The following is a 20,131-nucleotide window of genomic DNA, read 5'->3' on the forward strand; positions in this document are numbered from 1 at the left end:
AAAACCAATTCCAGCTGTAATGTTGACTCCACATATGTGGTTAACATATCTAATATGTGGGAGACAAGAAGCTTTGCTTTATTGTAAGGTAAAGTGCATTGCTCTTTGGAGAAATACCGCAGCATTTTTTCACCCTCAATGGTATTGAAAATGATGCATCAAGAGAATCTGCAAATTAGCTTCACTCACTGTTAGAGCAAATCTTTCTCCTTCCTGTACATAGGAAATATTTCACATACAGCTTTAGGGAATGTCATGATCTTGTTATATGACAGTTTAAAAATATTAAATACACTGTAGTTCTTTGCTTTGATTCCTGATTTGGTAGCTGCTGTAAAATTTCAGTACTGTTTATATTTCAGGAGTACAGTGCTAGTGTTTTGATTTAAACCCTAGTGTTGCACACTTTAGTTACTTTTGACATCTTCAATGCCAAATTAAACAGTTGGAAATTATAATGTTTTGTGGTCAAATAATCCCTGTTGATGCTTTTCCAGAATGTGTTTAATTATATGGTATCAATCTTTAGGTTTTTTTAGCAGGTGTGTAACAGTGTTGTGTGAATTCTAGTTTCAACACAGTTTTTGAGGGATTGGCAGGCCAATAAACTTATTTACCAAAAGAAGCTGTACTTTGAGATAAGTATCATAGACACCAGATAAATAGCTGTCCTTACGGACAACTTTCTATAGATAACTAACCTTGCAAATACATTTCCAGAGTGAGAAATGCTAAGTCTTTGGAATAGTAGCATTCCAACAGACAAAACATGGAGTATGTATTTCAGATCAAGGTTTTGTGTCTTCCTTTCCTGCTAAAGCCTAATGTCCAAATGTGCAAGACGCACTCTGTGTATGCCAAACTCATCCAAGATTCAGCAAATCTCACAGCCACAATGCAAACTGAATTTAGAGCCTGGGGATATCCACTCATGTTTTCATGCAGGCAGCTTAGGTCCAGATCTGCATCCAACTTAATAAGCCCCTCTGGGTCAGCAGGAGTCAGATGAGGTCTGACTGGGCTAATTAGATCTGGCTCACTGGTGGTGATGCCGGGCCTGGGCTGGTTTCAAGTTTAGCCATCCATATATATCTGCATTGTATTCCCTAGTACTCGTTTTTCTATTTTTTTTCTGGGGTATACCACCTTTTTTCCTCATAACTATAGAAAATGAACTGTATTTGCCTGCGTCCACCAGTGTATCCTGCATTGAAGAGGAGAGGAATAGTCAGGGAGCCTTGTCAATGGGCTTTTTCTTGAGGTGAACATCTTATTTCACTGTAGGAATGATATCAGGATGACAAACCTATCCATGATGACTGGACCTGTAAATGACAGGAAGGAACAAGATAGGGAAATGAATTCTTTAACTACATTGAAAAGCCAGTTACCACAAGGGAAGTGTATCAGGACTGAATTCCACACCTGTTACCATAGTCTGCAACTGTAATGAATTTACTGATAGCACCATTACAGCAGATCTGTCTTATTTGCTATGAACTCCACAAGAAGAGACAGCATACTTATGCATATAATTGCATGGAGAACTGCCAGAATTATACAGTAATAAGCATAGTATAAAAGCTTGAAATAGTACTTCTGGAAAATATGAAAAATATGTATAAAAAGTGACTGTCATTGGTAATGTATTTTGTTTTAATATTGTATTTAACTGATGTATAGAAAATGCAAAACTTAAAGAAATTATAGAAAGAATAATGGAATATTTGAAGAATTTATAGAAAATGCAAAATTTAGTTGTAGTGAATATAAAATTCTAATTAAAAATTATCATTACAATCATATAGCAAAACACCAGTACTGTGTAAGGATGGAGGATGTCACAGGTGTTCTAGGCATAAATGGGAATCTCAAATCGTTAGGAATGCATAGTCCATGCAGCTACATAATGCTCATTAGAAACGTGGTAAGTTGGTCTGTGATGGTGCAACAGATTTTAACACTGGTGCCAGTTCTGAGGAGGGAAAAAGCATGTTAATGAACTGTTACTTGGACTAATAGGATGAACTGTTGGAGTTCCCCCTCCTCCCCCCCGATCAATTGCCAAATCAAGACCCTCATTTGTAATACCCTGTCCTCCTTAGAACTCTGCCACGTATTCCATAATAAGATGCTGCTAGTTAAACTATGTCCTGAAGTTCATAGACAGTTAATTCAGTGATCTTCTGATAAAATATTTGTATTTAGAAGATATTAATGTTTTCACAGTGTGGATTTCCCTGAAGTGTGATGCTACTGAGAACTGACTTTATGGATGTTTTCCTCATTACACCTGTGTTTATATTCAGAAGTCAAGTGCTGTGCTTGCTTAGTTCCTCTAGCCTCTCTTACCAAATTTAATGCACGCAGCAGAGGAGATAGGCCTAAAATATACTTTAATTGTAAGTCTCTTAAATTCTGTAAGTTTTTTAGTTAAAATCCCAAGCAAACGGATCAGATCTGTTCTTCAGCAGTAAAAATGTATGAAACCTGCACTTACAAGTTACGACACTTACTGTTTATGTGAACTGATGAATTACAGGTTTCCAAAATAAGATGAAAGTGTGGTTTGACATAAGGATTCGTTTTAAGCCATAAACAGTGTATCCTGGGTATGTGTATGAAAATTCCATAAGCTTAACCTACAGTCTTATTGAAAGCATGGGTCTGATTCCAATTTTTATCTCCCTCCACAGCGACTACCTAGACAAATTGAAGAACGGAATGAAAAATTAAAGAAAGAAATGTTAGGTAAGTAGTGTGTACATATAACTTGCATTATAATCTTCATAGTCTACTAGAAAAATAAAAATGTGTGAGTAGAATCTCTTGTATAAAATTTAAAGAAGGTAAATCTTAAAGGAAATACTTGTTCTGTGTTAAACAAAACTCCTGATTTCTTCGTAGTTCTCTGTTGCTTGGTTTCACCCACAGTAAGTTCTAGCCAAATAATTCTCCCATACAGAAAAGGCTATTAGTTAAATTTAAAGAAAGAAATACTCAAGACCTTCTAAAACAATTTAATATTGATGCATGTAAAAGCAGGGGAAAATGGTTTGAAACAGACCAACTACTCTGCCCTTGTTCTCTGCAAGTAAACCTTCAAAGGAACCATTCCCATGAAAGGGATAAAACAGGGTTTTCACTAAACCTTTATGTAAAAGAAGTCAACCAACTGTAATAACTGAGCATGTTTGATCTTGTGTCTGAAGAAAGAAATTTGGTTCTTTTTGTAGCACTTCCAACCTATAGACCTGCAAGTCTTCATGTTTACCTTGATTTATATAGTATTTCAGTTCTGTTTGTGTGGAGGCTGAATTAGACGTACCTAGTGTTACAAACAGGCATCTGGCCTTGCTAGGAGTGGAATTAGATTTCCTAACTGTGTAGCTCATTGGCTCTTGACTTTTTACAATTCTGTACCAAAGGATACTATTGACTTTACTTGTTTGTAAAAAGATAATTTAATTAATACAACTGATTTGAATGTATGTGCCCCCATCATCATGTTGTATGGTATCGCTTGGATAATATCTTAACTGGATTGATGTGTTTCAAAAGGATAACTACTTAATTAAGATTGCCCAAGCAAGATTGGTTTTCATGTGTAATGTGAAGTATAAAGCACTTCCTTGCACCACTCAGTGTTATGGTTAAACTAACAGTTTTTGGGGGAGCCTCCTGCCCAAAAAAAGACTGCTGTCAACATTGTCTACTGTCTCCTAGTTAATAGGGTTTGTTAATTCTTACAGGTTCAGACACTACATAAGCCACGCTGACATTCTGGTGCTTTTTAAAATGAGTTTTTGTATAATCTTTTCATTTGTACTGTTTAGAAAATCCACACAAAAGAGCAAGGACAAATGACAGTATAAGATAAAAAGAAACTAACTGTACCTAACCTGTTTCAGAAAGAGCTTTCAGTAGTTATCTGTTTACTCATTCTAGGTGTGACAATAGTAGATGAAATGCTATTTTAAGATGAGTAGGCTTTGAGGGTTTGGGATGGGAAAGGGGAAGACTGTTTTGCTATTCTGCAGAGAATCAGGTTAAATAAACTCAGTCTGTCTTGTATACTGTAACACTAATTCTTAAAATATTTGGGAAGAGAATGTTTTAAGGGCTTATGCTGAAGCTGATACTTTATGCTTTTTCCTTGCTGTGCACGGAGTCTCATTAGCTCTTGCTTTGTACCTGTTTTGACCTAGTAAAGTTGCAGTGAGGCTTTCTCTAGAGCTTTACATCATCAGATTCTGTTTCCACCATTGTACTTAGAAGAAGCTGTAAATAAAGAAGGTTAAGTGTGATAGTGCTATAAATAAATGACAAATGCAGAAAATCTCGAGAAGGATCATGCCCATTTGTAGGACATGGGATGGGTTTCAACACAAAGTAATACGAAAACAATTCCTGATCTTTTTTGAACTCTCTCTTTGTACCATTGTTACCAATGTCTGAAGGGCCTCACTAATCACAAGGGACTATATTGAAACAATAAATTCAGCTTTATAAATTGCCATTACAAACCTAGTTCTGTACCGCTAATTTTTGCCTAGACTTCAGACTAGATGTGATCTTTTTAAAAAGTGTTAATCAAGTGGCAGTTAGGATTTCAGAACTGAACTGGTCTTCGGGAACCAGTTCAGTCTGTTTATACAGGGATTCTCGAGAAAGGAATCCCTTCTCAATGATGTTACATACATGCAAGGAGATACATTGATGTTTACTGTTGTAAACAGCCAGGAAAACCAGACTAAGAGTGGAGTAGTACAGTGTATAACCCTATGTTCATCCACAACCTTTGCGTGTGAGAGGATTCATATAAATTGTCACATATATCGTTAAAATTATATAGTGTGAATTGGGCAGGTTATTCTTAGCACTGCTTATGATCACTAGTGTAACACAAATTGAGGGTTTTTTTCTGTAATACATTCGCTTAATAGAACACTTGAAATAAAGTTAGGAATATGGGCAGCAACCAGACTTAATTTTTTTTTAAGTGTCATAAAATTCCCTGTATCTTGTCAGTAAGAGAGAGAGCAGTGATGTCATGGATCTAACAATAAGAGCCTGGGAAGGAAATACTTCCCAAGGTTTACAAAATGCTGCTGTTCTGTCTGAGGTCAAGGAAAAACCCTTACAATTGAAGAAGAGGGGTTAGATGGGAGTTCTGGAAGGAGTGAAAGAAGACAAACTTGATATAGTGTGGTGGTTAAGAGATTTCTTTGCATTGTTTTTGTTGTACAATATATTTGTTTTAAGCTGTTTCAACTTTTCTTTTTGAAGAACTTTGTTAATGCTATTTACCAACTGAGTACTGTGCCAGAATAGACAATGTCTTGTGGTAATCTGTTAGGAGATTATCTGACTACTGGTTAAACAGTGCCAGGTGTGCAAGGATTCATTCCACCACCTTCTCACAGGGGAGTCAGCGCAGGTGTCCGGGTTGTACCCCAGATTTTTGGTTCCAGGAGAGCAAGTCAGATGCATCCTAATAGTTCCAGGCTAGGCCTGGTCCAGGAGCACTGACACTAAACTTAATCACCAACAAAATCTTTAGAAAGAATGTCACACTTCATGCTTTGGCTCCTTTGAAGTTTGGATATTGAATTGAATTCTTATTTTAGTCAGTGAATTGGCCAGTAACGTCATTTTTCTAGGCTTTTATTCTTCAAATAAAACTAAGTCCTGGTATAACCAACTAACACTGTCATGAAAACTGGAGTTGTGTACAAACAAACCAAAATAAATGGAGTGCATCTTCCTCCTTCCCCAAGTGTGTTTCCTGTTTTCCAGTGCTACAGCTCATTGCCACATAGTTTTCTCAGAAGCTGAAACCACTTCTTAAGTGATTGGGTGTAAATAAATCAGAGTACACATTCTTGGCTGGATTTTTCTTCCAGACTACCTAACTATGAATTCTTGCGTGCAAGTGGTAATGCATGTGACTGATGAAGTTGATGTCACTAGAAAAAACATTTTGTTGCCAAACCAAGTCCATTTCTGCTATGTGTTCTGCAAGGGTCTAACTTTTCCAAAGCTGACATTTGTATTTAAATTATTTTCATATTTTCCATTCAACCTTTGCAGGTTGGTGCTGCCACTTGCCACTGAAGTTTGCTCAGTATGAACTAACCTCTTAGTTTCACATTAATGAAAGCTTAACTTACAGCACACTTTGAAAGTAGCTTTTAAATCCATGTGGCTCTTTCCCTTTATGCTTTCTTAATGTGAGCATCCACTGCCTTAGTAATTGCTCAGGACATGAACATACACTGACCATTTTCTGTGTTCTTTTTTATTTCTCTTCTGACTTTAAAGCCAACGATTTCCAGCTGTTGTGCAACAAGCTAGTCTTGTTTAGAGAAACTATAATTATTGTGATAACTAGGACCAGCTCCTCTGGGGAGAGGGTCTGAGAAGAGGGGAAGTTTGGAATAGTTTTAGCAAGGTTTAGCAGCTTGGGGCTGTGACAACAATACTGTGTTCTTCATGGCTAGAGGGGAGCCAATTATATTGGATGTAAAAAAAATGGGATGGAACATATGCCAATCTGTGTAACCCATTTTACACACACAGAGTTCATCAAATCTGATTAAAAACTATTGGGACTTTCAGCTTAATTTATCAATGAGTGGATTCCAGAAAATAGTGAAATGTACTTGATTATCAGTGATTACCAATGATTAATGGAAAGGCCTATCGGAGCATATCACCTGGGCCTTTCTGCCAATAAGAGATTTTTCCAGCTATGTGAGATCAGCGAAGGTATTTATTAGGCTTAGTGCCTAAAGAATTAGGTTCGGGGTTTTTTGTGGTTTTTTTGGTTGGTTGTTTTTTTTTTTTTTAATACTGAAGGATATGTTGTATTTGCAACTAAGCTGCTAAACCCCAATACTGTATACAAGGAGGTCACTTTAAAATAGTTCAAACCAGAGCTAATGGACTAATGAGCTATTTTTTCCAGGGAAGGGACAAGGATTTGCCCTCGCTCTTTTAATTGCTTAAGAAATGTTGGTAATACAGAAAGTTATATGAAGATGAGACCTCATCAGGAAATTTGTCTTTTATTAAAAAAAAAAAATTCTTAACACAAACAATATATAGCTTTTCAACTTCCAAACACTACATTAACACTAGCAAGTATACTAGAATTATTGCCAGAAAGACTGAATAGCAATTAATTTTGGCAGTTCCATCTTAATGTAAATCGTGAGAAATCTTTTTTGTGCATCTGCCTTTTGCAACAGGATGTTACATTGCAGTTTAGGTGAGTAATGAATCACAGGCTTCTGAGCCCTAAATTGATTTTTACCAGTTAGTTTTCTTGTTAACCTCTGAATATTGCTTTGCCGAAGAAACTTAACATGCTGGAGTTCCAGGTGAAAAGTAGATGTAAGCTCTCTAAAATATGAGTAACAACATCCATGAAAATACGGTCTGAGAGAGGAGAATGTGACCCTGCTTGGGGACAAATGAGTGTTTCACTGCTGAGAACTCTTTGCAGCTGAGTCACAGCTCCACATGCCTTTTTCCTTCCTTCAAACACAGTCTCTGTTTTAAGAGAGCTTTTCTTTGGGGGGAGGGGAAGGTTGGACTTAACTACAGATCTTAATTTAGGGATGAAAGGAGAGTGGGTGAGGAGGAAACAGTGCTTTCCTACAATGATGGGTTTATGTGCGCCAAGACAGCAGGAGCAGTGCTTTGGGCTTGAGTTCCCGGAAAAGGCAAGGCTTTCTTCTGCTTCATTAACAATTTATTAAATGTGGCTGCACCAAAAGGCATTGCTGTATGTGGATTTAAAGTGATAGAACAGGAAGGTGACCTATGACTGTATTGTTTTAATTATTCAATCCCAGTGAGATGAAGAATAAAGTATTAAATTTATCATATAGTCTTTAGCTTCCCCCAAAGAGCTGGCCTAGCTACAAGCAAGAATACCAAGGCAGTTGTTCTGTGTTTATTGGCTCTAGTATGACCGGAAAAGAGCCATCGTACTAACTCCAATTAGAAAAGACCTTTCACAGTTTCCTGAAACAGGCAAACTCGTCTGCCTGCTCCTGAGCCAGCTGCAGTGCCTGGGTAACTTGTGAACTGTTTACAACTGGCTCTAGCAATGCCAGACTATGCCAGGATTCTTCCACCAGTAGACAAAGATACTTCTCACCCCAAACCTGAAGCTAAGCAATGACCAAATGTTTGTCTAGAAGTACAATAGCAACTATTCATCCCAGTCATAGAGATGCTATGAACAACTTTATAGTTTTATAACCAAAATGCTTTTACGATGCAGTATAAAATTATGAACTTAATAGTTAACTTAGCTTAAACAGGCTGTAGCTTTGTTATTTTTTCCCCCAAACAAACAAAAAAACAAACAACAACAAAAAAAACCACACCACCAGTACAAAGAAGCTAATCCTAGCTGAGCCGCTCACTGGAATGACTTTAGCCAGATCACTCAACCACCTCATCTGTTAATCCACACAGAAAAAAAATCAAATTGAAGAAAAATTCTGTCTCACCAACTAGCTGCTTTTGTAGGCTAAGGTTGTCTTTTTTTCCTGTGTGAGGCCACGGAATTTCCATGTTGACTCTCAAAGACCAATCTTGCTTTAAAATAATTACACAGATCTCTGAAAGATACCCAGTTGTGAACCAGCACTTTGATGCAAGATCTTAATTACTTTGGCATATTTAGGAGTACCATAGTAGTGCTATTAGTTTCTTTATGCAGGACTTAGTTGTTCCTTAGAATAAAATGTTTACATTTTCCCCTGGCTATTGTTTCTTTTTGTGTTTTCTGTGAATGTGTTCAAAAAAGCGCCTCGTGCCCCAAATTCAGTTTTGGAAATGTGATTGAAAAAATAGCATATTTTGGTTTATGGTGATGGTGTCCAGCCTGACTTGAGCTGTTGCCAGATTGTAAGAGATAAGGGGCATACTTCCATGGGATAAGTTCAGACTTGGATATGATTTCTGTTTTGAGCACGGTCACAGGCCTGCAGTGTCATGCAAGGCAAATCTCTTCATCTGTTTGTACTCCATTTATGCAACTTAAATACTGCTTGTCTCTTTGTGTAAATAACTTACATATGGCTTTGCTCTTTATGTTTCTATACTACTTTATCACTGCTGTGAAGTTACCGCTTCAGTATGGCTTAGCAACAAAGCCTGAACTAAATTCTAGCTGGTGCATTGTAGTGAGGAAACTTACTTAAATAGCAGTAGTCATGATTGCACTGCTGGGCAGAAACAGGGGTTTTGAACAAACAGAACTTAGAAAAAGCAAAGAAACTAAATTATAAGTGTTCGTATGACTTTGCAGTTAGATGTTAGTTTAGAAATAGAAATAAAGGTGAAGATGACTAGAATAAGAGAGATATTTCTCATGACTTAAGATGGCTTGCAGAAAGCACACACATGCAAATAGGAATAGGTGTGGCATTTGCATGTTTTAGTTACATGATTGTGACTACTTCAGTTGCTTAACTGGATTTCCTGTGTGCCAGCTATTGCTGTGGTTGTCACTTTTTCCCCACTGTGTGCATGCACAAAACTCCCAGCAAAACAAAATCCATTGCTTTGAAGATCTAGTAAAGGCAGAATGCTTTTTGAAAGGTGGTGTGTAGCCTGTGGATGCAAAGCTAGGGTAGGCTTAAACTTGTCAAAACTTCTCCTGTTTGTTCTTTGGGAAGTTACTCTACAATTCTGCATTGAAGCCAGGAGGAAAATAATGTTTTTCTTAGAAAACTGACCATCTTCCTCCTTTGTCTTGTCATGCCAGGGACTCAGCTTGCTTTTAGTCAACATTGAAGTTGTTACCTCTGCTTCCTGTTTAATTTTATGCATTTTATCTATTCTATCATCTCTGTATAGATACGACTTTTTAAAAATGGTGTCCTTTTGTTGCCCTTCCCCTTCTATAGGTGGTAGCAAGATTCATTTTCTAGAGTCAGGAAGCATGTATGATACATATATATTGGTAGAAGCCTTTAGATTTTATTAACTGTCATACCCTATGTATATTTAACAATGCTTGTTAAATAATAGTTGCTCTTAGCAGTGGTAGACTAGTCCTGGAGAGCTGTAGTTTTGAAAGTGAGTTAATGATGTCATGTCACATGACATCATGCTGAGTTTTTTGCAGGCAAAATGGCTGTGAAGTTGTATGCTTCCAATGGAACTGCTTAGTTTGCAGGTACAAACACAGTTGCAAGGATTAATTTGTTTTGTTTTTCTTTATATCAATATACACATTTAGAAAGGTATTTTTAATAATTACAAAGGAGTGGTTTGAACTTTGGCTTTCATTGTGTCTTTTGGTAGTCTGGGAAACTGGCTTGTTGGTTGATTGTTTATAGAGCCGTAGCTGCATCAAAAGTGACCAGAACTGAAAAACTTGTATTAGAATAATGAATGTTGGCAGCTATCAGAGTTATATCAAAGCGTAAGTACAGGGGAGACCAGTGCTTTTTTGTCAGCTGTTAAACTCTCGTGCCTGAAGAGCTTATAACTGAGGAAGTAAGGTGCTTCTGGATAGCTGTAACCACGTAGCCACGACTGCCCACAGCCACTGGCTCTTCATCAGGGTTGCCTGACAAACCATTCAGAACCAGCATGGTGATCTGTTTTCAACCCCAAAGTTTTGACAGTAACTATATCACAATTGGGAATGTTTTAATTCATGTAAGAGCCTAAATATTCAACAAACTGCAGAGATTTCCACAGCATCTGCCTTAAATTAGTGCATAAATTAATAGAGCTGGACTGTGTAGTTGAGCATAATTCAATGGGAGTTTTCGCTCTGCTTAATACTTAACATGTTATCTCTCCTTTTCATTGTAGGCAAACTGAAGGATCTTGGGAATTTGGTTCTCCGCCCCTTTGGCCTGTCAACAGAAAATTTCCAGATAAAACAGGATTCATCAACTGGTTCATACTCAATCAATTTTGTTCAAAATCCAAACAACAATAGGTAACATTAATTAAGTCTAGTTCTGCTGGCTTTCAGGCTTTGTGACCGTGTGCTTGCACGTACCAATAAAAGGATTCAGCAAACATTCTTCACGCTCCCCAAGTGAAGATAAGACTCAAGCATATTCATTTCCCTGCTTGTGAAATTATTTACAATGTGGATGTAAAGTAAGTCATTTGACTTCTCTTAGTGATAAGTGTCCAGTGTGTGATTATTTCCCCCCTGCCTTGCAGTGTTTGGCTTGTCCAACAGTCAGGTTCATTATTTTGGCCCATTCAATGCTGGCAACAAAATTCTAGCAAGCAATTCAGTTGAATCAAAATGCCCACGCACCTGTAGCCAAGAACAAAGCCTAATGGTGTCTTGGGGAATTAATGAATCTAGCAGAAGCACTTCTCCACACTCAGCAGGTGGATATGACTGACAGCATGCATGGAAGCAAGCCAACCTCTTCTGTGGAATAATTTTTCTTTGTAATAAAGGCTTGGTATTTCTGTCGGTTTGGTTTGTGAGTTCTTGCCTTATTTCAGTCCTTCCCATGGTGGTATTGTTTTTAAAAGTGCTTATAGCCACCCACAAATACCATACTTGCAAGACATTAAATTGAAGCATTTGATTTTTTTTTTTTGTCTTGCTTATAGCAATATCAGTAAATTAACCTCAGGTCACTCTTACACCACAGTTTGTTTACTTTTTATTAATTTTTCTGAACATAACAAGGAAATTTTGTGCCTCTGTGTGTATAGATATATATGTGTGTATATATATATACACACACACACTTTGTAATGCTACCATAAAATTAATTAAACTTGCTTGTCTGAGATTCATTCATATTACAGATATCCATAATGGCAAACAAATAAGTGATCTTAAAGTTGATTGCAAAGGATCTTCATAGTGTACTAGACCTTGAAGACTTTGAAGTATCTATCTATCTATCTATATAGGTACTGTTGAAGTAGTTCATTCAGATTTTGGAGAAGGGGTGTCTTCTGTAATTACTACTTACTGTTCTGTATATTGATGCTGAAATGTTTACATTGGAGGCAGATTTTTTCAGTTGTGTCCATGCAGATTTCAATACATGATTAATTAAATAATTAGTGGTAGCTGCCTGTTGGCTATTAGTAGTTGTCTTAAATTTATTTCAGGAAGTCTCTTTGTGTGTACTTAAGGACTGAAGTTATAGAGCTCCAGTCTTTACACTGATATGCCTGAAAGGAATAGTCTCTCAAGCTAAGGTGTTCTTGGTGCTTTATTTTCATTTTGTCTCTGCAGCTGTGGAGGGGTTTTTTGATTGTTGTTTAACTCTGTCCTGCTGCATTTTCGACTTTGTGGTTACCTGTTTGTAAACTATCTCAAGTCTGCAGTGAGTGTGTATTAAGTCTATGGGAATTAAAATGTCATTGGCAAAAGAAGAGAGAAGCCCTAATTCAGAGTGAGGCCTGTGCAGCCTTTAACATCTTCTGCATAATTAAAATGTCACTTAAGTAAATAAGAGCAAACAGCCTCTAGGATTTCCACATGCTGAAACTGTAACTGTGCCGTGCTTTTACTGGAGTAAAGTTTCTAATGTGCAAGGCTGACTTTCCTCTACTAAAAAAGTTTGGGCAAACAGGTAGGAGTGTGGATGGGAGGTTTTAAAGAAAGATTTTGCTCCTCAGAGCAGCCACAGGGCAGCAGTGGCTGGAGCAGGGTTTGCCAGCCAGAGGCACTGTGGATATGAGGGAGACTGCTGGGAGGAGAAGTGTGCTCACACCCAAGAGGCTGTGCAGGTCTAGATAGACTAATTAGCTGTGAAACCACTCTGCTTTCTGAACTGAGCTCTTCAGAGTCAGGAACACTTATTGGGTTGGGCAGAGTGTTGGGACTAGTATAAATGTTAATAATCTTTCCTGAAACCTGGAATGCTACAGAGCAAAGATGTCCAAGCTGCTTCAAAGGAGTGCTGGAGCTCCTAAGCTTGGCTTGTGCCCAGACCAAGACACTCAAGTATGTCTGAATCCTGCTTCCCTAGAGCTCCTAGTTCAGCACGGGCCAGGTAGAGATGTCAGTTCTTGCTGTGGCAGGCTCCATGCTGCCTGAGAGTGGAAAAAGTGGCTGGGCCTGGAAGCAGTACAATCTGTTTGCACCTAGAGCCAGGCAGTTCACTGACACTTGAGTTACAGTAGCTAACTTTCCACAGGGGCTGAAGGGTGAGGAAAGGAGTTCATCTAGGCTTTTTTTTCATTTACCAACATTAGCACTAGTCCTGCATCACTGAATGTGAAACAGCTTAGGTCTATGTCCTGGATTTCACTCAACTGCAACATACATACACACCCTTAGAACATACATAAATGGAACCACTTTGAAGCTACTATGGATACTTTAAATTTTCTATATATCTTTGTTATTACCAAGTAATTGCTATCTTTACACACACTGTGTGTGTATATTTATTATTTACCAGTGTATGGCTGTTGTGCAAAGTTACAAGCAGTGGCTTTTAGCAACCTGGTACTTGTCTTACAAATGAGTTCAGTGACAAATTTTCTTGCTTCCATTCTGTTCCTGCTTCACAACTTTAAAGGGCTGGAGGGCTGCAAATATGCCTTCTTGGGTGGAGGCTGGTTAACTTATTCTGGAAAATAAAAGCACAACAGAACTTTTGAAATTACTACCTGCTGTGCAAACACAACATCAAATAAGTGTGCAGCTTCCCTGCTGGATGCCTGGTGTGTACCTATAGTTTTAAAATGAAGGGAAGAACAAATGAAGCTGAAGGATTGCAGCTGATTTGCTTTCCACACTTCTATTTGCAATTAAATTGCATTGTGTGAAAGAGGGGGTTAGTGTCACTAGAAATTGGGCAAACTATTACTGAGGACTCAAATGTATAGGTCATACCTACTTAAAGTACCACTCTCTAGCTAAAACAGAAACCTCTAAAATGCGTTATCTGCCATTACAGCAAGTTCTCCTCTAGGTAGAATTCCAATTAATTGCCTGAAAAGTCATTTTGCATTGTCCAAATCCTGAACAATTGTATTTGTTTTGCTCTTTATTTTTAAGGGATTCTTTTTTTTATGTCTAAAGTAGTCATCACAGCTGCCACCAGAAAGGTAATTGGTACTTCCTTCTGGTATAATTGGCCACAATTCCACCACAGTGCCAGGGTGTTTTGAGTCACACATGTTGGGCTTACAACCTCTAATAGGGAAAAAAATGTTTTATGAAACATAATCTTTTAAGTATAAGTGCTCTTAAACCAACGAGTTCCTTGCTAATTTGTTCCAATAGTTACTCACCCTTATTGTAACAAGCATGTGTCTTTTTTCCACTTTGTCTGTCCTCAGCTCCCAGCCGTTGTTCCTTCTTACTCTGCCTGCAAAATAAAAAACCTTTTAGTACCTGGCCTTTTCTCCCTGAACATGTTTACATAGTAACGAAGGGGCCTGCTGGTCTTCTCCATAAGCTGAAGAGACAGAGCTGCTTTAAGTCTCTCCCTACAAAGAACTTTCTCCAGCATTTCCATAATGTTTGTGTCTCGGACCTTCCTTTGTTTGACATTAGGAAGGGACATCAGAACTGACACTGAGATTTGTCTCCCTTCTGCTCTACACACAAGGCATGACATTCTTTCTTCTTCCTTGTTTATGCCCTCAAAGACTGTCTTAACCCTTTTGGCAACAGATGAGCTAATTTTTAGACTTCCACTCAGCCTTTTCTGGGATAGCTGAGATACAGACTCCCCTTTCCCACAGCTGTGGACATTTTCTTCCTTGTGTTAATGCAGCTAAATGCAAAATTAAGTCACACGTTGTTTGGCAGGCCTGGCTTACTAAGCAATATATGTTTTTCTGTGTGTTTCCCCACCATGCTGTTGCTTACCAGTGTTTTGAGGAGTGACTTTAGATTTGCTTCTCAATCAGTGATGAAAGTGTCAAATAGTATGAGGTCTAGCAGTGATCTGAGCAGAATCTCACAGGAAACATCCCTGTTTGAAGGACAGTGGCAAACTGTTTGAGATCTGTCAGGGAGACAATCTTAATCCACGTGTGCATCATTTATTTTATATTGTAGATCGTTATCTGAAATACTGCCTATACTGTGGAGTGCCAGGCCAGGTGATGCATCTTTATAATTAGACTTACTAAGCCTGGTTGAATGACAAGGTCTATATTTGATGGACTTTAATTGCATGTTTGCCTTTAATTCTTTATTAATGGATTTCTGATCCTGTTTTCAGATTCCTATCCCTGATGTCAGATTAACCAGCCTATATTTACCTGGGGTGTCATCTTTGCCCTCTGTTGCTCCACTGACCTGTCTCTGTATCCAGCACACATTAAAGGCGAAGTGGGTGAGCCAGTTGGCCATTTTAGGTGAAATATCTGGGCTTATTTTCAGTCCCGTTACTGTTCTGCCTGGTTGCTAACAGAATGGCAAATACATCATCCCACTTGCTTTAAAGTGAGAAATACCAAACACCAGTACTTCTATGGTCTGCAACAGCCACCACTGCATTTTGAGCACTGCTTTTGTTCCTAATAGATTAAAATTTCTCTTGTATCATCCTTATCTTTGTTAGTCATGTCTTTTTTAAGCTTTCCTTATCAAGGTTGTATTCTCTTACATCAAGTTTATAGCCACTACCTGTTTTGTCTTCCCATATGCATTGTTTTTATTTTTTAATTGCTGCCTTCCTATCACTGTTGAATCTCCTGGTCATATAGCCAAAGATTACCTCATTTTATAGTCTTAAAAACATTTTATATTTCCTTTGTCTAGCATCTTAGAAACTTACATTTTTCTTTTTAATTTTCTTATTTCTAGTCAAGTTTACCCAGTTTTTCCTTCTAGTTTTACATTTTTTTTAAGCAGGGGTAGAAATGGAAAAAAATATGTACATTTATATGTGGGTAGAAGTGCATAGATCTGTGGGTAACTCCAGACTCTCTGTCTATAACCACCAACTTCCAGGACACTGATTTTTTTCTCTAGACATTATAATATCGCTCAAAGTAACATATCCAGGATCTCATATTAGAAAGCCTTTCTAGAAATAATTCTAGGAAACTCAGAGTGCCCAGTATGTCTCCAGCAGTTTATCTTTTCATTACAAGGGTGCTTGAAAAGTAGCTCATCTGTTTTCTGGTGGGCCCGTTAGTCCTGTTTCCTGAGCTTCATCATCACACTTGTTGATATTTGGTAGCCATTTTAGTCTACAGTATTTAAAATTGCTGCTGCTTCTTCCTTCACTTACCCTTCCTGAATAGGTAATTGCCAGTCCAGTCATTTAAGTCATTCCACTGCATTGCCATATTCTAAAGCTTATATCATTATTTTTTCTCAGTTGTGAAACTGTGCAAATGTTCTTACTGTACAGAAATATTAGGAGTAAGAATGAGGAACTAGAAACCTCTATGTGCTCTCTGATAATTCAGTACTGGTTATTTACAATGCTAAATTTCAGGTTATATTACTTTTGTTACTGCTACCTCTTCCTCTTCATATGTGATAGGAGCAGGATACTCAAGAGCGCCATCTTCACCCTCCACTTCTCTGCTGCCACTCAAGCCAGCTCCACCTCCTGAGTCAGACCTGGACACAGAGTTCAGAGTGGGTGTTTGAGTTAGCACAAAACCTAAATTACTAAAAATCCAGCAGGTGAGCTGCCCCAGCAGGGCTTGCATGCTGGACTCAGCCCAGTCAAGATGACCTTCCCCATGATGGAGCTCTCCATGCCATAAACCCAAGACATGCAGTGAACTACAGCCGTTTCCAGCGTCTGTCTTCATTTATTCAAGGGATCGGAAGAATCGCTGAGGTTTTATAAATAACTTTACAGGGTCCCTGTAGTGTCCCATACTCAGTAATTCAATCTGTTCTCCTTTCTGTGGTTATCCCCAGTAGCAGACCCTTGCTGGGTCTCTGTAACCCAGCCAGCCTTGCACTTCCATGCTCAGTGGTGGCCGACTCGCAGGGCTTCTGAAATTGACATTCCACAAAGCTCTAAGGTGTATACGTGGGTTCCTGAGAAAGCAAACACTCACTTATCCCCAGAGAAAGCCTTATCTTACTGTCTCCTCAGCAAAGTGCAGCTATCCGCCCAGCTACAGAGAAGGGCTCCACAAACCTTGTTAAAATCCTGTTTGTTTTTATTTGACATCACTTTGCTGCAGCAGCAGGTGGGATGCCCTGAGAAGGTCTCTCCCCCTTGGCCCCAAGGCCACACCTCACCACATACCCTTGCGAGCAAACCTGACAGAACATCACGACCAGGTTGGCAGAGGAACAAACCCAGGGTCGTTTCTGTTACCGTGCAGTGGACGCCCTTTTGCTTTTGGCTCTTTCTGCCCTTGGCAGTGTGCAAGGCCTCATCCCCTCTTTCTACCACCACCTTGCTCCTTCCCGCCTGCTCTTGCCTTTTGGCTCCTCAATGAGGAGATGCACCGGATCTGTCCCTTTCCCCCGTGTACGTGGCGCAGCCGTGCTGCTGCCCACCTCTGCACGCTCTCGCCTTCCCTCAGCCCCCGGCATTAAACCACAAACTCGGGTGGGCTCCCTCAGCTGCGGCTGCCAACCCGCGCGGGCTGTGCCGGCTGCGCACCCTGCTGCTCTGCGGCCACCACCGAGTGTCCCGGGCAGCGTGTCCCATCTCGCCTCTCGCTGCTTCTCCTCCCAGGTCTCCTCTAGGACCAGCGCCCCTGCTAGCAAATTAACCTGGCTCCACGGAGCAATGAACTGTCGCTTCAGACCACTTGTACCCTCAGCGGCAGACTGGCAGGCAGCTTGGCTGCACTGCGTCCAGCACAGCTGCCTGCCCTTAACTGGCATTACCAGAGCACCCAGCTCTGAGGCAGGTGCTATAAAACACAGGACAGCCCAACGCGTTCCAAATCAGGAGTAACCAGCAAAGCAAAGTCCATCAGTTTCCCCTAGGAAAAGAATAAAATCAGGTCCACAAAATGAGCTCAGCTTGCAGGGCACTCTCAAGGGACATAAAACATCGGTGACCTGACCTGCACAGGCTCTGCCGAACCCCTGGGAGCGTGGTGCTTCTGCAAAAGGCTGCTTGGGCGAAAGCAGTTTTTTTCCAGCTAATTCTGGATTCTGACTGCGAGCGTCCCAAGGCCTGGCCTTCAGAGGAGCTGAACACCTGTAGTTCCCTCAACCTCACCAAAGATTTGGGGTATTTAGCATCTCTTAAAAGAAACAAACAGAAAAAAGCAGCTCTCCATTCTCATCATAAGATCTGTCTCCCAAAACACCAGCCCCAAGTGAGGCAGCAGGAGGCAATACTTGAAAAAAAGAGGCCTTGGGACTGACATATGCCATGCCCATGACTTACCATAAGCGCAGTGCTGCCAATCCCCTCCCACCCAGCTATTAAGCAGGAATCTGAAATCTCTCTCAGCTCATTGCATTGGGATATTTAGGATCTGATAGAGCACCAACATTCGACACTGAATCCTTCCTTCCTTGATTAGCACATTTCAGCACAAAACTTCCTTGAGATTTACCTACCTCTGATTAGCACAGACATAGCTGGAGAGAAAGGAGAAGCTGCTGGTCACCAGTTCCTAGGCTTTAATTAGCTGTGTTATTCCCAAGGGATTATTGCAACGGCCAAGCTCTGTTGCCTGCTGCTGCAGCCAAGAACCAATTATATCGAAGTGCCACCTCTTTTTAACAGTAGGTAAAGATGTGTAGGGGCACATTTAATGTGCAGCATTAATACGTTGCTCATTCACAAGCTTTCCCTGTTTGGAAGAATCCCAGCATTTTCTTGTTCAGCATCTTAATTTTTTTTAAACCTGTGCAGCCTCCTGCTCGAAAGGATGTAATTGCTGGGGAGTATCTTTTATCAGCAGAGGCTCTGGCTAGCCTGTTTGTCTGCCGAGGCGCAGTAAATTGTCAGGCTCTCTGCTGCTGTGGCATTAAGCCAGAGTCATTACAGCCTACCCTGACAAAGCAAAGTCCTTTATAGATTAAAGGTTCTAAAACAACTGAAAACTAAAATAAACCACATTTTTCTGATTCTGTGTGTTCAGTGGTAATCCCCCCCCAGTTGGAAACCTCACCATCTGCAGCTAGGAATCCAGCCTGGAGGCCCCAGACCTGCCCGTTTCTCATCCGCTAGTTCTGCGAAGATCATTTACAAAGCCAGTATTCCTTAAGCGGACGCAGCAGAAAGAGGTATTCTAGCCTGACTGAGACTGTTACTCTGGTCCTGGCTCCCAGTACTGCCTGCACCGCATCAGTCAGCTCCCTGCAGTGACTGGGCGGGCACTGGTCTGTGGGTGCACGAATGTGGGTCCCCCACAGCTGCTGACCAAGAACATGACCCTCCACCAGCCACAGTAAATGAGACTTCAACTGCTCAGGCATTAGTCATGCCCGTTCATCTGGGATAAATATGCATTGTCGGACAGGTTTTTTTTCTTTTCCGTTTCTAACTCTGGCATATAAAATGCAGCCTGTCTCTGGTCCAGCCCCCTGCGCAGCAGTGCGGGAGGTGCTCCTAAGCAACACCCTCGCTGCAGACTGACGCATCGGTGAAGTGAGATGTCAGGAAGAGGGGGGGGAAATGGTATTATCTAGTCTAGGCAGCAGCTTTGTGCCTGGCTGCTGGAATAGCTTCCTAAATGTATTCCTGGAGTGGTGCTGGCAAGTGCCAAGCGATAGAACGGGTCCCTGGAGAGGCAGCAGGGCTGTGGGCTCTGCTTGCCTAATTGCATTTGAGCACAGCTTCTCACAAGTGCATCTTTCTTTATCTCGGTGAAGACTGACACATTTCCATTAGCTTATTTGGCTGTGGTGCTCCATCATGGGGCACTTTTCTACCTGAGGAAGGAGGAACTGCAGTATTTGGAAACTTTGGTAAAGGAGGAGGCTGGAAGCTGACAGATTTACTGCCTACGGCTACAGCCCCTGACCTACCCTTGAAGCGACAGTTCTCTCTGTGCCCAAATGTATTTGTGTGTCCCTGCTCCAAGCTCAAATACAGCTGAGGCCATGGTATTTGCAGCCAGCAGCAAGTTTACTAAGCCAAGATGAGACCAATGGCTTCTGATATTTTGCAGTATTAATGAAAAGGTGTATGATGTATGGCTACCCCAGCCCCTGTTCTCACAGCTCATTCACAATGTTGCCTTTCTA

At 40.2% G+C, this 20,131-nt stretch overlaps 1 protein-coding gene and 1 long non-coding RNA gene across 7 annotated transcripts in view; one reads left to right on the plus strand and one right to left on the minus strand.

Annotated features, from left to right (window-relative positions):
- The window catches only part of TTC1 (tetratricopeptide repeat domain 1), a 33,587-nt gene extending 22,106 nt beyond the window's left edge, over nucleotides 1–11,481 (plus strand). For all 6 annotated transcript variants that reach the window (XM_072873389.1, XM_072873390.1, XM_072873393.1 and 3 more), the window contains exons 7-8: nucleotides 2,697–2,751; nucleotides 10,852–11,481. In XM_072873389.1, coding sequence (XP_072729490.1) covers nucleotides 2,697–2,751; nucleotides 10,852–10,985 — 189 coding nt within the window. In that variant the 3' untranslated portion in view covers nucleotides 10,986–11,481. The remainder of the gene's footprint in view (nucleotides 1–2,696; nucleotides 2,752–10,851) is intronic.
- Nucleotides 11,482–11,668: 187 nt separating this feature from the next.
- LOC140656995 (uncharacterized) lies at nucleotides 11,669–19,175 on the minus strand. Its single transcript, XR_012044187.1, has 4 exons — nucleotides 19,054–19,175; nucleotides 16,468–16,570; nucleotides 14,275–14,351; nucleotides 11,669–13,607 (listed from the first exon to the last, which is right to left on the minus strand). It is a non-coding gene; the product is annotated as an uncharacterized lncRNA (long non-coding RNA).
- Between the last annotated feature and the right edge of the window lie 956 nt (nucleotides 19,176–20,131).

This window comes from Ciconia boyciana, chromosome 9 (genome assembly GCF_034638445.1).
Source record: "Ciconia boyciana chromosome 9, ASM3463844v1, whole genome shotgun sequence".
In the NCBI taxonomy this organism is placed as follows: Eukaryota; Metazoa; Chordata; class Aves; order Ciconiiformes; family Ciconiidae; genus Ciconia; species Ciconia boyciana.